This window comes from Oncorhynchus gorbuscha, linkage group LG13 (assembly GCF_021184085.1).
Source record: "Oncorhynchus gorbuscha isolate QuinsamMale2020 ecotype Even-year linkage group LG13, OgorEven_v1.0, whole genome shotgun sequence".
Lineage (NCBI taxonomy): Eukaryota > Metazoa > Chordata > Actinopteri > Salmoniformes > Salmonidae > Oncorhynchus > Oncorhynchus gorbuscha.
The window spans coordinates 44,694,800-44,715,607 of NC_060185.1; the positions used below are offsets into that span (position 1 = coordinate 44,694,800).

At 45.9% G+C, this 20,808-nt stretch overlaps 2 protein-coding genes across 9 annotated transcripts in view; one reads left to right on the forward strand and one right to left on the reverse strand.

Annotated features, from left to right (window-relative positions):
* The window catches only part of LOC123992964 (ARF GTPase-activating protein GIT1-like), a 29,666-nt gene extending 12,365 nt beyond the window's left edge, over positions 1-17,301 (reverse strand). For 2 of the 6 annotated variants that reach the window (XM_046294643.1, XM_046294637.1), the window contains exons 1-12: positions 14,271-14,821; positions 13,777-13,910; positions 9,653-9,765; positions 9,204-9,309; positions 8,654-8,740; positions 7,697-7,827; positions 4,409-4,503; positions 3,964-4,006; positions 3,224-3,250; positions 2,393-2,441; positions 1,794-1,866; positions 816-913 (exon numbers count right to left, since the gene is read on the reverse strand). In XM_046294643.1, the coding sequence (XP_046150599.1) occupies positions 816-913; positions 1,794-1,866; positions 2,393-2,441; positions 3,224-3,250; positions 3,964-4,006; positions 4,409-4,503; positions 7,697-7,827; positions 8,654-8,740; positions 9,204-9,309; positions 9,653-9,765; positions 13,777-13,910; positions 14,271-14,325 (1,011 nt within the window). In that variant the 5' untranslated portion in view covers positions 14,326-14,821. The other 4 variants (XM_046294638.1, XM_046294642.1, XM_046294641.1 and 1 more) reach the window with 4 other exon arrangements.
* The window catches only part of LOC123992965 (ankyrin repeat domain-containing protein 13B-like), a 40,601-nt gene continuing 36,615 nt past the window's right edge, over positions 16,823-20,808 (forward strand). For 2 of the 3 annotated variants that reach the window (XM_046294644.1, XM_046294645.1), the window contains exon 1: positions 17,598-18,076. In XM_046294644.1, the coding sequence (XP_046150600.1) occupies positions 17,969-18,076 (108 nt within the window). In that variant the 5' untranslated portion in view covers positions 17,598-17,968. Of the gene's footprint in view, positions 17,020-17,597; positions 18,077-20,808 lie in introns of those variants that run through there. The other variant, XM_046294646.1, reaches the window with a different exon arrangement.

The window sequence follows — 20,808 nt, forward strand, 5'->3', positions numbered from 1 at the left end:
TAGTAAGAGAGGCACACACTAAACATTGCACCTAGCAATTCGCATGCTTGTGTTTGCATAAAGGGCCAAAAATGCAGGCTTTGTATCCATGTGGTTTCAATTCTAAACACGGTCCAACCGGGAGCACACCATCATCACAATCCATTCTCCTCAGCCTGTGTGTGTTTTCTCCCTCAGTCGCTCTGGCATGAAACAAAACACACGACTACTGACCAGTCAGCTGGCTCCAACGCTATTCAATCCAATCCTAGCTGGGGATCTCACTGTGGTGAGGGTCCTGACGTGTTAAGGCCTATGTTTACACTAACAAGCTAGCCAACTGAGGGAGGACACATAATCAAACACAACCCCTTTAAATTTCCCCTCACCCTCCTCCACAGCTGGAAAATCTCTCGCTCGCCGTCTCTACATCCCACTGGCCAGTGCAGAAGCTCAGACATCCCAGTGCAGCCACAAAACTATGAATAGAATTTCATCCCTCGCTCTCCATTTCAGTCCAGACGTTCTCTTTCTTCGCCTGGCCTTCTGTTCTCCCCTTTTGTTCCCGTTTTAAATCTGTCGTGCTCTAGGAGGATTTCCCGATAGTGCCTTCTACTGCCTGCCTGTGTCACTGTGATTAACATTGCCTTCAGCCTGCTGGTATCACTAAGCTTATACAGCAGTTGGAGAAGGAGAAATACACATGGGAACTAAGATAGTCAAGCTTTTGCTGGCAGTCAAATTTGTATTCATTTGTTGTGTGTGTGAGTGAGTGAGTGAGTGAGTGAGTGAGTGAGTGAGTGAGTGAGTGAGTGAGAGATAATAGTAGTGGTTACCTGGTTGCGTGTGGCTGAGTATTCAGGGTTGACAGGCAGGAAGGGCACCGCGCTGCGCTCCGTCACCAGAGTACTGTGGTTCTGAGTCGTCAGCCACACTGGGGAAACAGGGAGGAAGGAGAGAAAGAAAGAGATACATTATCCATCGATGAGTGAGAGAGAAACAAGGTCATTTCAGCTGGAAGTTGGAACACACACAGCAACACACCCTGCCTGCCTCCCACACATAAACACGGTGCACAGCTCTATTGGAACAGACCACAGAACGGTTACAGACTTACACATTCTCTCCTCCTAAAAATGTCCTGGTATCCCTTGAGCTGTGTGTGTGTGTGTGTGTGTGTGTGTGTGTGTGTGTGTGTGTGTGTGTGTGTGTGTGTGTGTGTGTGTGTGTGTGTGTGTGTGTGTGTGTGTGTGTGTGTGTGTGTGTGTGTGTGTGTGTGTGTGTCCAGCTCTCCTGCCTCTACCCCATCCTGCTTACCTGCGGAGAGTATGTCAGACAACGCAGTCTGTGACTGCTCCTCCTTCTGAGAGAGAGAGCGAGGGAGGAGAGCGAAAGAGAGCGACTCCAGAATTCACCAACTCGCTCTCTCCTCTCTAAATTGCCTCTCTCTCCCCCCGTCTTTCCCTCCTTCTTTCCCACTCTGTCTCCCCCTCTAATTTTAGACCTCACCCAGTGCCCTTTAGCAGACTTTATTGATGCGTTTCCTTTCTAAACAGTGACTCCTTCTCCCGGGGAACAGCCTACACTACGTCCCACATGGAAGCCTATTCCCTTTATAGGGCACTACTTTTTGTACCAGGGCTTGGTGAAATGTAGCACACTATATAGGGAATGGGACTTGGACCCACAGTGGCCCAAACAAATTGCATGACTCAAAAAGGGAAAGACAGAAAGGGGGAGAGATCTAGAGAGAGATGGAGGAGAGGGAGAAGCAGGGGATGGGTTACACAGGAGAGGATGAGGGGGTGTCTCACCTGCATCGTTCTCCCTGCGGTCCACTTCGTCATACACATCCATGGCAAGCTCCTCAAACAATCGATTGTTCAGCTGTCACACACAGTGTACACAAGACCAAGACAAACATAAGCAATGCACACCAAAAGAACAAATACCAGCGAGGGGAAAAATATACACAACTCACACGCTTAGAATAATAGAGCAAACTGCAGGACAATCATGAACAGCAATACTGTCAACACAAACAACAGCACTACACTAAAGAGCTCGGCCCTTTTGCTGCCTGGGCCAAAGGAGAATCGATTATATCATACACAGAAAATGGAGAAAGTCATACTCCTCTTGTCATAGACAATTAGAGTCACTGATACAGACATGGCCCACTGCTTCAGTTTATTATCAGATTAGCTTGTGCTCTGGGTCATGTTCATTAGGCACCAAATGGAAGACAACAGATTGAAAATGGGAGTGATACCTGGACTTGTTTTCCATTTCCAAACATTTCAAAATGTTTTCCCTTCTGTCCTAATGAACACAACCCAGGAAGTTTACCAGTATTATACAGCCTTAACACTAACCCATGACCCCAACCCTTTGACCACCCAGCACTACTCACCGCTTGCAGTTTCTTCTTAGCTGCCTTGGCCAGTTCTGAGAGGTCCAGGCTACGCAGGGACACAAACAGACACAATGAAACAACAACAGACACGAACAGAGGGGTGAGGAGAGAAAGGTGAGGAGGTGGAAAAGATGGAGCGGGGGGGGGGGGGGGGGGGTTCAGGGCGGTGGGAGAGGTGAGAGAGCAGGGGTGTCAGGTCATGAAGCAAAGGCCATGGCAGATAATCAGGTGAAATATATAGGTAACTGACAAAATAATGAAAACACTTGAGTAAATGCTTCCATACAGGTGTGGTTCCTGAGTTAATTAACATCCCATCATGCTTTAGGGTCAGGTGTGAAAATGCTGGGCAGGCCATTATTTTGGCTACCATGGCTATGCCCCCATGGGATGACAACGCCCCCATCCACAGGGCATGAGTGGTCCCAATGGTTAGATGAGCATGAAAACAACGCCCTATTAAGACACTTTATGTTGGTGTTTCGTTTATTTTGGCAGTTACCTCGTTCCATTTTGGTTTGACAACATGCAAAACGATAGGCCTAAGTACTTGTATTATCTACAATAAGTACTGGTGGTCGAGATACAGTAGCCAACCTGATAATGGGATAAAATACCAGCCTCCTATTTAAAAGCAAAGGGCTCTCATCACTGTTTATTGAATCAAGACATCATAAAAGGTAATACTACTGGATAAAAAAGGTAGACAGAATAGTACAGCAATTCCTCCCTCCTTCCCTGACACCAGCAAGATGACGGGCCCATGGGATAAAAGAAGGGGGGGGGGGGGTTGAGGGAGTGAGGGAGAAAGAGAGAAGCGAAAGATACCTCTGTGTCGGACACTTAGGGCGAGCTCTGCCTCCACAAGCGCAGCACAGACGGAGAGAACAGAAAACGAGTGAGCGAGACAAGAAAGAGACGGGCAGAAAGCAAAAGAGAGGGCCCATATTCACAAAGCGCCTCAGAGTAGGAGTGTTGATCTAGGCTCCGGTCCCCCTCGGTCTATATAATCGTATTAATTATTATCTAAGGTAATACTGATCCTAGATCAGCTACTCAGACACTTTGTGAATACCGCCCACTAGTTCTTCACTGCTCACAAGGGTAAACTCCAAGAGTACGGTACAGTAGAGTACAGAGTATAGTACAGTAAGAACAGTGTTGTAGAAGTCTTGTAGCTCAGCAGACAGACATGCAGTCAGTTTCATTAGTGTAACAGGGGCCTTCCTCTCCTATCTAGCAGTACAGACTGACTAACGACAGGGCACAACCTACTGGTCAAAACACTGCAATACATCTAGACACTTCACTTGTGCCAGCATATTACAAGGTACTCCTAACATTTCCAGAAAATCAAAAGGCATTGCCAGAATATCATGTCACGTCAAAGACAATAATGCCCCGTAGAGCATCTCATTTGAAAACACTTTTTAGTCCAGGATTAGCCTTAAATCTGTGTCTGAAAAACCACCCCCATGTATGATAAATATCAACCACCGTGCAGATGTATAAATATACCCCCCCCCCTCACCCTGTTGACCCTGAACGCATGACCCTTTGACACTTACCTGTCAGCCATCTGAGGAATGATATAATGCCCATTCTTGTGATCTACAGGATAGAGTACAATAGAGTTAAACAATTGTATTGTGTAAAACAGTCATTGGGTGAAAGATGCCTTACTAGTTAGGCCTAACAGTGGGTCCATACATGGAGCGATAATCAGCAACCACCAACCAGGCATGTTCAATGCAAGGAGGAGACACACAGGGACTTAGCGGTCGGCGACGAGAGAGCTAGTGACCATAAGTGAAAAATGGCCCAATGTTATTCAAATGTAGGGAGGGCAGCTCTTGTTAGCAAGCTTTGACATTGGCTGACAACAAAACTGCAGTCATACTAACTGCTTGAAGGATACACCCACCCAGCGAGATCTCAACGACTTGATTGCTGATTATCGCTTCAACTCTGAGCCCTCTGTAAGATCCTTGGCAGGGGTAAAAGGTCACCTACCAGGGCGTCGGCCACACAGGTAGAAGGCCAGCCTGTCTGTGAGCTCGTACTGACACTCAACCAGCCGCTCTGCCAGCTCCACCTGGCCCGCTTGCCTGCCACACACACACACACACACAACAATCAGATCCTATAACTGTACATATTAAAAAAGCTTACTGACAATGCAGCAGCAACAAAAAAAAACAGACTACCTTGATAGAGTCACACACAAAATTGTGTGTGTGTGTGTGTGTGTGTGTGTGTGTGTGTGTGTGTGTGTGTGTGTGTGTGTGTGTGTGTGTGTGTGTGTGTGTGTGTGTGTGTGTGTGTGTGTGTGTGTGTGTGTGTGTGTGTGTGTGTGTGTGTGTGTGTGTGTGTGTGTGTGTGTGTGTGTGTGTGTGTGTGTGTGTGTGTGTGTGTGTGTGTGTGTGTGTGTGTGTGTGTGTGTGTGTGTGTGTGTGTGTGTGTGTGTGTTCAAAAAGAGTGAGCCAGGGGTGTATTCACAACTAACAAAAGCAAACATGGCCAAAACGGAAAGGGACTACCTGAACTTGTCCAATGAGAAGCCCTTGTTTTCTGTTGCAAAACGTTTTTTTTTTTGCTACAGTGTACACCAGGGGTGTCAAAGTCAAATGGACGGAGGGCCAAATAAAAAATTTAGCTACAAGCCGAGGGCCGGACTGTTCGAATGTTCATTGAAAAAATTTTAAATGACGCATATAGTCTAGTGAACCTAATTGAACCTACTGAAAACCTAACAAATATATTCCAATATGATCAGATAAATAAAGCAATATTTTCATATGGCTCTGTCAGTAATCTTTAATTTTCAACAGACACAGAAGACAAATTTCCTTTATATAAAAATCCCCATAACATGAACATTAAATGAAAGAAACCGGTATTCAAGGCACCATCAGTAGCCTATATTTTCTATTTTAGCAAAAGTGGGCTAAATTTACTTCAAAGAAAAAAACAATAATAGCAATTTTCTATCATCCACTCAACTGAAATATTTTAAAAATATAATTGGATTGAAATACAATAAAATAAAGTGCAAAAATCTATTAATCAAAAACAACACTTTGTTTAAGGAGAAGTAACATGCAGTGAAAACAAATATTAAACTTTAACTTTTAAACTTGAACTGAGTAAAAACTCTAAATATGTGATTGCACAGTAATGTTCACTTGTTTGAGGTTGAGGGTGATACTTGGTGGTGTCCCATCTTTTCCACAAGTTCATCAATGTTCGGGGTAAGGCTCTGAGCTGAGGAAATCCTCAGAATTGAGTGGAGGTGTTCAGCAGTAAGTCGACTTCTGTGTGATGTTTTGTTCAAGTTCATCAAAGAAAACAGTTGTTCACACAGGTATGTGCTGCCAAACATAGACAACGTTTGAGCAGCCTGGATGCGCAGCTGGGGCATTGTGTCGGGAGGAAACGGGCGAACTCCGCAGCACCCACTGCCGCATATTTTGCCCTCAGTGCATCATTGCATTGGAGGTCAATCAACTCCATTTGGAGGTTTGGTGGTGAGCTTTCCACGTCAACAGCAAATGGGTTACCGAGCAGTTCCAACCTGCTTTTTTGTGCTTCAAAGTCAGCAAATCGGCGTCGAAAGTCAGCGGCAAGCATACCTATTTTATCAGCCAACTGTGCGCTCGGGAACGCACTGGTAGAGAGCTTCTCTTTCATGGTCTGGCAGCTGGGAAAGTGGCTCAAATTTTCTTTCCGCATCTGCGTCTCCCACAGAGTCAGTTTGGTTTTAAATGCCTTCACTGTACTGTACATATCAGAGATGACACGATCCCGACCCTGCAGCTGCAAGTTCATTGCATTCAGATGACTCGTAATGTCACACAGAAAAGCCATTTCACACAGAAACATTTCGTCTCGGAGTTGTGTTGTGTCTTTCCCTTTGCTGTCCAAGAACAGACAAATCTCCTCACGAAGCTCGAAACATCTTTGAAGCACCTTTCCCTGGCTTAGCCATCGCACCTCTGTGTGATAAGGCAAATCACCATGCTCCGTTTCTAACTCCGTCAGAAATGCCTTGAACTGGCGGTGATTCAAACCTTTGGCTCTGATAAAGTTAACTGTGCGCGTGATGATGCTCATTACATGCTCCATTTTCAAGGCTTTACCGCACAACGCTTCCTGGTGTATGATACAATGATAAGCTGTCAGCTCACCTGTCGCGTTTTCCTCTTGCATCTTTTCCCGTATCTTTGCCACCAGTCCGCTCCTGTGTCCACACATCGCAGGTGCTCCGTCGGTTGTCAAACCCACAAGTTTTTCCCAAGGCAGCTCCATCTCATTTACACATCTTGACACCTCTTCATACAAATCATGCCCCGTAGTTGTGCCATGCATAGGACGTAAAGCCAAAAACTCCTCTGTCACGCTTAGGCTGGAGTCCACTCCGCGGATGAAAATTGACAACTGGGCAATGTCAGAAATGTCGGTGCTCTCATCCACAGCCAAGGAATATGCAATGAAATCTTTTCCCTTTTTCACAAGCTGCTCTTTTAGATTGATGGACAACTGGTCTACTCTCTCGGCAATGGTGTTTCTGCTCAGACTCACATTTAAAAAGAGTTGCCTTTTTCTGGGCAAACTTCGTCACAAACTTTAATCATGCAGTTTTTGATGAAATCCCCCTCCGTAAATGGCCGGGCTGATTTAGCGATCTCTTCTGCCAAAATAAAACTGGCCTTGACAGCAGCCTGGCCTTGTGATTTGGCTTTTTTGAACAGAGCCTGTCGAGATTTGAGGCCTCGTTTTAATTCCTCTGCCTTTTGTAGCCTTTGTTCCATGTCCATATTCTTGTTGTTGTCCGCGTGTTTCGTTTCATAATGTCGTCTCAGATTATACTCTTTCAGTACCGCCACACTTTCTCCACACAGAAGACACACAGGTTTTCCAGCTACCTCCGTGAACAAATACTCCGACTCCCACCTTGTTTGAAACCCCCGGTTCTCAGTGTCCACCTTCCGTTTTGCCATTTTTGATGGGTATCTGAAAGTTAATTTTACTGTGATGCTGACAACTGCTGTGCCAATAAATATTGAAATGAAGCAGCCTACTGCTCGGTGCGTCACCGTTGCATTGTGGGAAATGTAGTATTGGTGCGTGTAAAAGATCTGCGGGCTGCCGGCTTGCTGCGGTCTGCGGGCCGGTTCTAATAATAAATCAAGATCATCCCAGGGGCCGTAAAAAACCTTCTCGCGGGCCGGATGTGGCCCGCGGGCCTTGACTCTGACATATGTGGTGTACACTAATGAATAGACCCCTGGTGTAGCCTACCTAGCGTAGTCCATGGGTGTGCGTCCATTGATGTCCAGAGCTCCGGGGTCGGCTCCGTACACGACCAGCAGCTCTGCCTGCAGAACCTGGCCTGCCTTGGCTGCCACGTGGAGTGGAGTGGTGCCCTTCTCCTGAGAGGACAACCACACACACACACACACAGACACACCTCATTACTTAAAATAGGGATTTAAGGGAGCACGGACACAGCATAGACCGATTGGACCGATACTCTACAGGTGGAGTTGTGAGTGGTGAGAAAGTAGGTAATTTGCAGTAACAGGGGTTGTGAGTGTGAGTGGTGAGAAAGTAGGTCATTTGTAGTAACACAGGGTGAGAGGGTGAGTGGTGAGAAAGTGGGTAATTTGTAGTAACATGGGGTGGGAGGGTGAGTGGTGAGAAAGTGGGTAATTTGTAGTAACACAGGGTGGGAGGGTGAGTGGTGAGAAAGTGGGTAATTTGTAGTAACATGGGGTGGGAGGGTGAGTGGTGAGAAAGTGGGTAATTTGTAGTAACACAGGTGGGAGGGTGAGTGGTGAGAAAGTGGGTAATTTGTAGTAACACGGGGTGGGAGGGTGAGTGGTGAGAAAGTGGGAAATTTGTAGGAACACTGGGTGGGAGGGTGAGTGGTGAGAAAGTGGGTAATTTGTAGTAACACAGGTGGGAGGGTGAGTGGTGAGAAAGTGGGTAATTTGTAGTAACACGGGGTGGGAGGGTGAGTGGTGAGAAAGTGGGAAATTTGTAGGAACACTGGGTGGGAGGGTGAGTGGTGAGAAAGTGGGTAATTTGTAGTAACACAGGGTGGGAGGGTGAGTGGTGAGAAAGTGGGTAATTTTTAGTAACACAGGTGGGAGGGTGAGTGGTGAGAAAGTGGGTAATTTGTAGTAACACGGGGTGGGAGGGTGAGTGGTGAGAAAGTGGGTAATTTGCAGTAACAGGAGGTGGTATGGGTCTCACCGGGTGGAAGAAGTTGGCCTGTGCTCCCAGGGACAGCAGCCGTAGACATGTCTCCAGACTCCCCGTCCTCACACTGGAGTGCAGTTGCTGAGACAGAAAGAGAGAGACAGAGACAGAGACAGAGACAGAGACAGAGACAGAGAGAGAGAGAGAGAGAGAGAGAGAGAGAGACAGAGAGAGAGAAAGAGACACAGAGAAAGAGACACAGAGAGAGAGAGAGAGAGAGAGAGACACACAGAGAGAGAGACACAGAGAGAGAGAGAGACACAGAGAGAGAGAGAGACACAGAGAGAGAGAGAGAGACACAGAGAGACAGAGACAGAGACACTGTGAATCCCCTCATTAGTGGTGTTTAATAGTCCACACAGAAGCATCCAATAGTTATTCCTGTGGTGTCATTAAGGTGCTTCCTTCCTGCCTACAGGGGAGAAAAGAAGAAAGGCAGGCTCTGTGTGTAGAGCCTCAGTGGAGGTAGCCCGGCCTACCAGGCATTGCCCAGCCTGTGAAGGACGTCACCCTCTGACCCCTGACCTGAGGGGCGGGGCCTCACCTTACTGAGGTCCTTGGTGGTAACACCGTCGTCATCACGGCACGGCAGCTTGTGGACGAAGGATAGCATCTGGTACTTGGCGCGGATGAACTCTGACTTGGTGGGGCTGTTCGCACACACGGACACAGAGATAGAGAGTAGGGACAAACTGGGTAAGACATCAGCTCTATGTATAAATCATTGCAGCAGGAGACACCGAGGGCCAAATCCTCTCTGATCCCATAACAGTCTGATACTAGCTAATGACCCAAGGCTGAGCTGCAACTAACACATAAGCTTATTAGCCTGATCAGACTATAACAATTGACCAAGTGAAAGTAAATCTCTTGGTGGGGGAGAATTCCACAAACAGAGACTATAGGTAAGTGGGAATGTTCCCACCCAGGTCATCATCAATTGGTTCTCATCTGACGTTTCGTGAAATATGTTGTGAAACAAAATAAACTTACTGGACTTTGTCCTGTGGGTTGGGTTTCCTGCGGCCGCTCTGCACCTGCGCTGGGTCAAGCAGGGAGTGCTCCCAAATCGAATTAGCCCCATTACTGGCCAGGGTCTGCACCATCTAAAACACACACACTGGTGAGACACACGACAACACCGCCCTAACATGAAAGGATCTAATGTTTGCTTGGAACATCCTCTTAGAGCTAATCAAAGCCTCTTCCTGTGCCTGAGGCTGGTCTAGTGGGTAACGCCACCGCCAGCAGCAACTATACACCACCAAGCGTGGGTGCGAATACCAACCCCTGCGCCACTCTCTGCATCTACCTCCCCACTCATTTCCATCCTGTCCAAATAATGTGAAAATACAATTTTTTTTAAAGCCAGTTCCTAACAAAAGTATTCTCAAATCATATCTGTCCAGCTGCCAGGTAACACTCTTACTTTATATTAGTGATGGGGGAGAAAAAAAGGGTGACAATTCCTTTTTGATACTGTGGCAAAGCTAACTAAAAAGCAGCATTCCCCAAGAGAGGATGACTTGCACTTTAGCAGTGATAAATTCATGAACTTCTTTGAGGAAAAGATTATGATTATTAGAAAGCAAATTACGGACTCCTCTTTAAACCTGCGTATTCCTCCAAACCTCAGTTGTCCTGAGTCTGCACAACTCTGCCAGGACCTAGGATCAAGAGAGACGCTCAAGTGTTTTAGTACTATATCTCTTGACACAATGATGAAAATAATCATGGCCTCTAAACCTTCAAGCTGTATACTGGACCCTATTCCAACTAAACTACTGAAAGAGCTGCTTCCTGTGCTTGGCCCTCCTATGTTGAACATAATAAACGGCTCTCTATCCACTGGATGTGTACCAAACTCACTAAAAGTGGCAGTAATAAAGCCTCTCTTGAAAAAGCCAAACCTTGACCCAGAAAATATAAAAAACTATCGGCCTATATCAAATCTTCCATTCCTCTCAAAGATTTTAGAGAAGGCTGTTGCGCAGCAACTCACTGCCTTCCTGAAGACAAACAATGTATACGAAATGCTTCAGTCTGGTTTTAGACCCCATCATAGCACTGAGACGGCACTTGTGAAGGTGGTAAATGACATTTTGATGGCATCGGACCGAGGCTCTGCATCTGTCCTCGTGCTCCTAGACCTTAGTGCTGCTTTTGATACCATCGATCACCACATTCTTTTGGAGAGATTGGAAACCCAAATTGGTCTACACGGACATGTTCTGGCCTGGTTTAGGTCTTATCTGTCGGAAAGATATCAGTTTGTCTCTGTGAATGGTTTGTCCTCTGACAAATCAACTGTACATTTCGGTGTTCCTCAAGGTTCTGTTTTAGGACCACTATTGTTTTCACTATATATTTTACCTCTTGGGGATGTTATTCGAAAACATAATGTAAACTTTCACTGCTATGCGGATGACACACAGCTGTACATTTCAATGAAACACGGTGAAGCACCAAAATTGCCCTCGCTAGAAGCATGTGTTTCAGACATAAGGAAGTGGATGGCTGCAAACTTTCTACTATTAAACTCGGACAAAACAGAGATGCTTGTTCTAGGTCCCAAGAAACAAAGAGATCTTCTGTTGAATCTGACAATTAATCTTAATGGTTGTACAGTCGTCTCAAATAAAACTGTGAAGGACCTCGGCGTTACTCTGGACCCTGATCTCTCTTTTGAAGAACATATCAAGACCATTTCGAGGACAGCTTTTTTCCATCTACGTAACATTGCAAAAATCAGAAACTTTCTGTCCAAAAATGATGCAGAAAAATTAATCCATGCTTTTGTCACTTCTAGGTTAGACTACTGCAATGCTCTATTTTCCGGCTACCCGGATAAAGCACTAAATAAACTTCAGTTAGTGCTAAATACGGCTGCTAGAATCCTGACTAGAACCAAAAAATTTGATCATATTACTCCAGTGCTAGCCTCTCTACACTGGCTTCCTGTCAAAGCAAGGGCTGATTTCAAGGTTTTACTGCTAACCTACAAAGCATTACATGGGCTTGCTCCTACCTACCTCTCTGATTTGGTCCTGCCGTACATACCTATACGTACGCTACGGTCACAAGACGCAGGCCTCCTAATTGTCCCTAGAATTTCTAAGCAAACAGCTGGAGGCAGGGCTTTCTCCTATAGAGCTCCATTTTTATGGAACGGTCTGCCTACCCATGTCAGAGACGCAAACTCGGTCTCAACCTTTAAGTCTTTACTGAAGACTCATCTCTTCAGTGGGTCATATGATTGAGTGTAGTCTGGCCCAGGAGTGGGAAGGTGAACGGAAAGGCTCTGGAGCAACGAACCGCCCTTGCTGTCTCTGCCTGGCCGGTTCCCCTTTTTCCACTGGGATTCTCTGCCTCTAACCCTGTTACGGGGCTGAGTCACTGGCTTGCTGGGGCTCTCTCGTGCCGTCCCTGGGGGGGTGCGTCACCTGGGTGGGTTGATTCACTGTTGTGGTCGGCCTGTCTGGGTTTCCCCCTTTGGGTTGTACCGTGTCGGAGATCTTTGTGGGCTATACTCGGCCTTGTCTCAGGATGGTAAGTTGGTGGTTGTAGATTTCCCTCTAGTGGTGTGGGGGCTGTGCTTTGGCAAAGTGGGTGGGGTTATATCCTTCCTGTTTGGCCCTGTCCGGGGGTGTCCTCGGATGGGGCCACAGTGTCTCCTGACCCCTCCTGTCTCAGCCTCCAGTATTTATGCTGCAGTAGTTTATGTGTCGGGGGGCTAGGGTCAGTTTGTTTATCTGGAGTACTTCTCCTGTCCTATTCGGTGTCCTGTGTAAATCTAAGTGTGCGTTCTCTAATTCTCTCCTTCTCTCCTTCTTTCTCTCTCTCGGAGGACCTGAGCCCTAGAACCATGCCCCAGGACTACCTGACATGATGACTCCTTGCTGTCCCCAGTCCACCTGGCCATGCTGCTGCTCCAGTTTCAACTGGCCTGGGCCCTAGGACCATGTCCCAGGACTACCTGACATGAGGACTCCTTGCTGTCCCCAGTCCACCTGGCCATGCTCCTGCTCCAGTTTCAACTGTTCTGCCTTACTATTATTCAACCATGCTGGTCATTTATGAACATTTGAACATCTTGGCCACGTTCTGTTATAATCTCCACCCGGCACAGCCAGAAGAGGACTGGCCACCCCACATATGCTCTCTCTAATTCTCTCTTTCTTTCTCTCTCTCGGAGGACCTGAGCCCTAGGACCGTGCCCCAGGACTACCTGACATGATGGCTCCTTGCTGTCCCCAGTCCACCTGACTGTGCTGCTGCTCCAGTTTCAACTGTTCTGCCTTATTATTATTTGACCATGCTGGTCATTTATGAACATTTGAACATCTTGGTCATTTTCTGTTATAATCTCTACCCGGCACAGCCAGAAGAGGACTGGCCACCCCACATAGCCCGGTTCCTCTCTAGGTTTCTTCCTAGGTTTTGGCCTTTCTAGGGAGTTTTTCCTAGCCACCGTGCTTTTACACCTGCATTGTTTGCTGTTTGGGGTTTTAGGCTGGGTTTCTGTACAGCACTTTGAGATATCAGCTGATGTACGAAGGGCTATATAAATAAATTTGATTTGATTTGATTTGATTTGATTTTTAAAATAAAAATCGATAGTTACATATCGCAATATTATTTTGGACAATAAATGTATTTAATTGTTTTTCTAGGTAGCTTTAGTCGGCTGTGCCTGCGCCAAAACGCCAGTATTTTTCCATCCTATAGCTTGACTGCCATCTTTTTAAATAATGGGCCAACATGTTTTCAGCGCTTTTATTTCCATGCTTGCTCGTCTCTCTGCAGCAGACATATAGTGAGCAATATGTTTGGAACATCAATTCTCAATAAAATCACAATATATATAGAATCTAAATATCGTAATATTGTGAGGTCCCTGGCAATTCCCATGCAGTTTATTAAGTGTTCATTTTTAGTTTATGGATATACATGTTATAAATCCGTAATAAACAGGTATAGGCCTAATACATTGGTTGAATTGGTTTACTTGTCATTTAGCCACTGGGTTGCTAGGCTACGTGTACACCCATCGGTAATGATCCCCAGTGCCCAGTACCCCTCCAGCCCAGACCCCTATCTTGTCCCTTCCCAGGTACCTGCAGCAGTGCAGGGGGCCAGCCGCTGTGCCGCAGGTGCTTGACGATGGAGATGTGGCGTCCCAGACTGCGGTGCACAGAGCAGCACTCGTCACAGATCAGAACGCCCCTGTTGATGCTGGTCCAGCCCGGATCTGAAAACACAGAGAAAGAGATAACGTGAGAGAGAGGACGGAGAGGGGTGGGGTGTGTACAACTTAGGCTATTTAGCAAAGACCCACCGCTGACTGGCTACTCGGCCATCTCAGGTTCATCATTAGGCCTATAGCTTTGTTTTACTGGTAATAAAGTTAGGCCTAATATATGACATTATTGTTTACTGCATACATTTAAAATAATCAAAAAGACTACTGTGAGAGTGACAAATAGGCTGACAGTTGGTCTGACATGTGGAGTTTACAATGACACTTAAAAAGGAGTTCTCGGGACCATAAAGATCAACAAAACGCCATTATTATTAGCGTCATACTGCATAGCCTAAATTCAAGTCTGACCTTTAAAAATCCAGTACCACCCAATTGTGCCTTTAGGTGGTAATGAGCTCATCATACTAGACAAGTCCAGAGTTCAATGGGCACAGAGAAAACCATGGGCCACAAAGTCTAGTCAATAAGTCTGGCTGGGGCAAGGTTAGCCTACACCCTCAGGATCCTGTTACAATTAAGCTAAGCTAACTGTGTAAGAGGTTCAAACAACACATTCTGACCGAGTAACTAGATGGCACATTCATTTTTCTCTCAATTGGTAGGCCTAAGAGCCTAAGAGACTGGGCTGGGGCGGAGCAAATGCATGCAGAGAGAGATCTGTTCTTGAGGGACAATTTTGAAACAAGTAGCTATTGGCAATACTCAACAAAGCATGCCTACTGTTTTCAAATATTGTAATCTATGAAAAGCAGCAATTCATTGTTGGGTTTGTACCCATGGCAGAGCAGGACAAAGCAGAGCGCTAAACCAAATGTGAAGAGACACAGGGCTCTTCATCGGTATAGATTCCATTCATTGACACTAAAAGTTCAATCTTGTCATAATCCAAGCTTCCCAGAACAGCTCCATTGCTCTTCCTCTCCATTTTCACTTAGTGCGTGCAGCGCCTAATGTGATTTCATACGCATGCACTCACACAGACACTGACCTAGGCTACACACACAGAGCATATGGGGCCACTCTAGTCTCTTTTACCACTATATCTACAGTCAACATTACTGAAGGATGTAGCCCCCTCTTCAGTCTAGCATTCTACCACATGCTGTGGTGCCCATCACAATCCATAAAACTCTGATCATATGACAGAAAAACAAAAAGGCCTTTATGAGCATACTGGCAGTAACAAATAGCCTATAGTGGCTATATGACTTCTTCCACAATATGGAGGTTGTTTAGGTGTTTCCGTAGCTATTCCAGTGTGGAATGTTGCAAGGAGTCACACACTAGTGGCGTGGTCAGCAGCTCGCTGGGGCCGCAGAAAGCTGACGGTAGACTGCAAGTAAGAAACTGCACAGTGCACACACAGAGTAGGTATACACACAGAGTAGGTATACAGGCAGGCCAGGCTAACGCAGGTAACTGCAGAGGAGTGATGGTCAGGAGTGTCATAAATCAGCTGGGTTGGTGCCGAAGAGGCTCACAGAGTAGAATCACATTCCTGAAAGGAGAGCAGCTGTGAGGGAGAGAGCAGCTGCCATGCAACCCACCCCCATCCCAAACTCTCCTCTCCAAAACATTGAGGCAGGTGGGGTTAAATGTGCAAGGCCAAGGTTATGCCGGCCAGGGTGCCATCACATCAGAGTTGTGGGGGCACAATAATGTTGCAGAAAAACAGAGTTGGAGAATGTAGCCTTCATTATTTGCAAGACCATTTAGAATTTTATGAGCAGGAGAATTAAGCTAAAAGTGTTTGTCTTCTTGCCTACAGATGGAGCCGTCTAAACAGGGCAGGGGTCCAGAATACAGGCACTATTCACATCGTCTACTAGTGCTACTATCAACGCCGCACTGTTTGCTAACCCATTGGCATTGGTTAGTTGCAGGCAGCTAGCTAGCCAACTAGCTTAAACTACTATTTTTATTAGAATTGAACTAGCTATCTATCTCAGTAACAACGTTCAGATAATCTTCTCGACTCTTAACGTTAGCATACTCGCTAACTATCTACACGCTACAACTTGGAATTGATCACATTTATAAAAACATTTTTAACAAATAAAGTATTATAGAGGAAGACCAGCCAAACTCGCTAGCTAATTAGCCTGGCGTCTTCAAAATGAACTAGCGACCTCGCCAGTTAGCCCGTGTGGCCAGCTCAGTTCTCGCTGCAGAGAGAGACAACTTCACTGACAGAAAGCTGCGATAGCAAGTTATTCAAGTTAGACAAGACAGACGCCCTCTCTCATGTGTTAGCAAGCTAGGTAAGTAGTTAACCGCCACGTCCAGCTGGTAGCTAACACACCTAACGTTCGCTAGCTACCAAGAGAAACGCAAACAAACGTCTGACGTTGGCTAACGTTAGTTGCGCTGGGCAGCGAGCTAGTCAAAGCAGGCGAAACACATCTGCCACACTACAATTCATCCAATAAACCAAATAAACTAAACCAAAGTAACCTTCTAGTCACTTAATTTATCGACACGTACTGAAAATGCAAATGTAACTCCGTTTAAAGGCCTGACTGACTAACTGCCTGGGAACCTGCGCCGTTTTCTTATACTACTGACAGCGGGCACACAGGCCTCCGCCGTCCCACCTAAATGTCGCCAGCTAGTCCATCTCAAAGACTAAAACAACACATTGTTTCCGTTAGCATTGTACCTGGTGCACTGCAGTCGGCACATACTTCGGTTCTGTGGACCTTTCTTGACATCTTTAGGGTTCCACTGCAGTAGTGGTTGTTTATCCAAATTATATATTGATGCTCGCCCTTCCGAAGACCGCCGTCTACCGTTTCTTGATGCTGCCCTGAATCCCCGGAAGCCGGCGATGTGGTCGTCGGCTCTCCCGGCCCGAAGCTACCCCCTTTCCTTTTCTTCCTACGCGGTTTCAGTCCTAAACGTCTGCTGTAGTGAGTCGCAGGCCTCGTCAGTGGAATGATTATTACTGGCTAGCTCATATCTAGAGGGGTGTAAAAACAATAGCTCACACAGCATGGCAAATATCGAGACCTAACTGGGATCCTTCCTGCCTGTCACTCGACTCGCTCTCCCCCCTTGCTCTGATCGCCACTCTCTCACCAATGCCATGGGAATAGAGGTATATCTAAAATAATATTGAATCTTTATCGTATTCGTCAAAAGCTTGGACTCTCATCAATATCCATGCACGTAGGGGTACACCCATCTTATTCTAAATGTTCGTATATATAGCTAGTTCTCTGGATATGGTTTATTTGATTATGTTTTGTAACGCTTTATAGTGGTTTAGGCTAGCCTATATCACAAGCGAGGCTGTCGAAGCGAAATAGTGATGGCTGGCAGTTCTGATGTTTTAGAAGTTGACTCATTTTTACCAAAACGGGGATAAAAGCAGGCTCACAAATAGCCTAAGTAAATGTTCAGAGAGCTTCGTGTTGCAAAAAAAACATTGCTGCGCTATAACCTAGCCAATAGACAAAGGTGTCGGCTATTTAGATGTGATTATGGCACAGACTGATTGTTTAGTTTATTAATATGAAGTGAACTACTAACTCCTGATGACTGGTAGGTGGCGTATGTAGCCACTCTACGGGCGTGCATCTTCTACATCACGCTCATCAGCATCCCTTCTATTTGATTGGCTGCTTACATTTTTATTTGCGGGCTGTCACCACTGTCTCACAACAGTGCCTTCGCTGTGATGGGAGGGAGCGGAGAATAGATGGGCGACTGCCTCGCTAGTTTATTCAAGGAGGAAGATAAAGGTATGAGAGGGGCAGGGCATGGAGAACAGAAGTAGGCTAGATTAAATACAAGTAAGGGTTCTCTTGGTGATTCTTAGATCTAGGGCTGTTTATTGACGAGTGTGTATCATAACCAACTGACTGCAAGGGAAATAATTTACACGTTTTATTCATACTATCATTATAATGCGGAAGGCATGTCTTGTAAAGTGACATGTCACGACAGAACGATAATATCAGCGTAGTCGGTCAATAGCGAAGTATTAAGTGATAGGCTTATACGGAACAAAATAAACAGAGGAGAAGGCGAACTATGAACCGAAGATGATTTCTGCTAAGAAAACTCCGGAAAAGAGTCGTTATCCTATTCACGATATGGTGTGGCACAACAAACATCGGAAGCTGGAGAAAGCGCTATCCGCGAACGAGCAGGTGAGGAGTCTTCAGGCGACAAGTCCTCGTCTATCTGGTTTTTTTAAAAGCGTGGGCCGTGCCAATAACATTTGGATAGGTTTAGGTTAGGTGTACCATCTAGTGTGACCACAGTTCACCGAACCGTGAGCTCGTTGATTGAATTGAACGGTAGGAGGTGGTGGAAGTTACATATGTTTCAATAGGTGGCTACCTGCCATGACTTTACCTCGAGAAATTGCCATGAAATAGCGTAAACCTCGTTTGAAATGTGTTTCCAGCATTGTCGTTCAGTGGGAATCTGAAAATGTGTCGAGGCTTTGCTACAATTTCTTACGAGGTCATTGTATTTGGCGAGCACGTCATGCAATTGCAACATTGTAACGTTTATTATTCTTGAAATCATCTCCTCTAGCCTACTCCAGGATTCCATTACTATTTCCTTGCTATTTGTTACATTTTTGCAAGCTGTGGCTGTGCGTGTGTAAAGCTGCTTGTAATACCGTTTCGTGTTGTGTCCAATACTGTACCTTCCCACCACCTAAACGAAGAGGAGGAAACCGTGGGAGACAATGCAGATAATGTGGGCGAATTGATGCACAATGATGGAAATAATTCCAGCCTTGCCTTGGCTGTCAGAAGAGGACGTGTGGTTATGCCATGTTGACTATTTCTATGATATCTCCATACCTACAGAATGAAATTGCATAGGCGTTCATGTATTCTTTCTGGGATGCACTGTCGGAACATTTCAGCCAGTCCCTCCAGTTATTTAAACCCAGAAATATGTAGAACATGATGCATGCATGCAATGGAAATGGGTACTACAGGACGGACTGATGGACACAAGGCATGACAGACAGACATCTGAAAAAATACTATCTTAAATGAATGACCTCTGCAAGAACATGGGATACCTAGCACATTACATAAGAGGTTTCATGCAGTTTCCCAGCCACACAGACAATTTGGTGGGATGAATAAGACGGAACTGAAAACCTCGTAACCGGCACACTATGCACAGATTTGACTTCGGATTTCTCGCGAGGATCTGCATTATTTCCAGAGCCGTATTATTTCCAGCGCGACTAATCACAGGCGTTTATAATACAAAGCCTATCATGCTAGGAATTGTATATTGACAAGACATGGTAAGCAATGGCGAGAGTGCAGCTTTTAAAGGACATTAGACTGAAATGCCAGTTCCCTGTTCTGCTGCCTATTATACACCAGGTTGAGGTGCAGTACAGGCTTGGCTTCTCTACTGTAACACTGTCACATCAACATGAGGGCTGTGGTTGTTTTTCCACTCTGAATGTGAGCCAAAGAAACTGTTTAAAGGGGAATATTTGCATGCCCTTCATATGTCCGGTCACTGTGTCTGACACCTTATTTACACATATAAACATTGATCGGACGTTCGTAAGACTAGTTTACTCTCGCTCACGTCGCCGAACCCGACTCAAATGTCATGCACTCTCATATTTATGTACAAATCCAGATGCAACTTTATTTGACAGTGCACACCGTTTAAAGGTAGGGTACGCACTCTGACCTAGCACCTCTTGGCTCGGATGCAATGCTATGCAGAGCACTGTGGTGCTGGTGATGATTCAAGCCTGAGCCCCGTGGATTATGACTATATAAAGCACCCCCAGTTGATGTAATTTACATGGTGCTGACAGATAAATCATGGCCTCTCTTGGCAAAGCCTGCGGGCTTATTGAGGTGTGTTTATGGCTCCATCAGGGGAAGAGTTACACTGGCTGGCCAACTGTCTGTCTGGAACTCCCAGACGGACTGACTGGCCGGCTGTATGGACGGTCAAGTGTGCACGCGTGGATTGGATATGGCCGACGGTGGTTGCATATGTGTCAAGGATCAATGGTATCGAAAGGAGTGCAGAAGGCAAGACGTGCGCAGGGTGTAGCGAGCAAGTGCATGCAGGGTAAGCAATGCTCTCACCAGGAGAGACAGAAAATGTTATTGGTATTGGGTATCAATGTAGCGACCGCGCAGTGAAAAGGGAAGCCGGGAAGGAGAAGAAGCACTTAAAAGAGCAAAAGTAAAACATATAAATTGAGCAGGGAGGAGAGTGAAGAGGGGGAGCTCAATTTGCAGCTTTCTTTAAGCAGTGTCATAAAACAAAGAGGGATTCTGTGGAGAGCTGACAACAAGGTAGAGACAAAGAGGGATAGCCAGAGGTTGTAAAGTAACATGAGGATGCAAGTGGGATAGTGAAGGGAGGGAGGAGGGAAAGGGTGGAAGGAATAACAGCACTGTGCAGCAACATATCATGATATCCTGATCCAACCACTAAAAATGCATCCCAGATATGATTGAAATGGAACACGGTCCTTTTCTAAAAGTGACTTCCCCATCCTTCCTCCAAAGTGAGGCGAGGAGGGGACACCACCACCACCCCCCTCCCCTGCCCACTTTCCTCACTAATGTGTACGATGCTCACAGGCTCAGCTGGGCGATCATGTTAACTCAGCAGTCTTAAAATCTGATTATATCATACTGGGTGGAGACTGGCATCATAAATTACATTGTCTTCCTTCCTCTTTTGTCTCTGCTATACCATCTGTATATCCCTGCCTGTAATCTACAGTACATTTCCCTGACCCGGTATACTGACCATCCATCCTCCCCTCTGTCTGTTTCTCACTCACGCACCCATCATATCTTAGTTTTCCCCTAGCTGTCCCCTCTTCTTACCTCTACAGAGTAATGAAACTCTACACTAATTG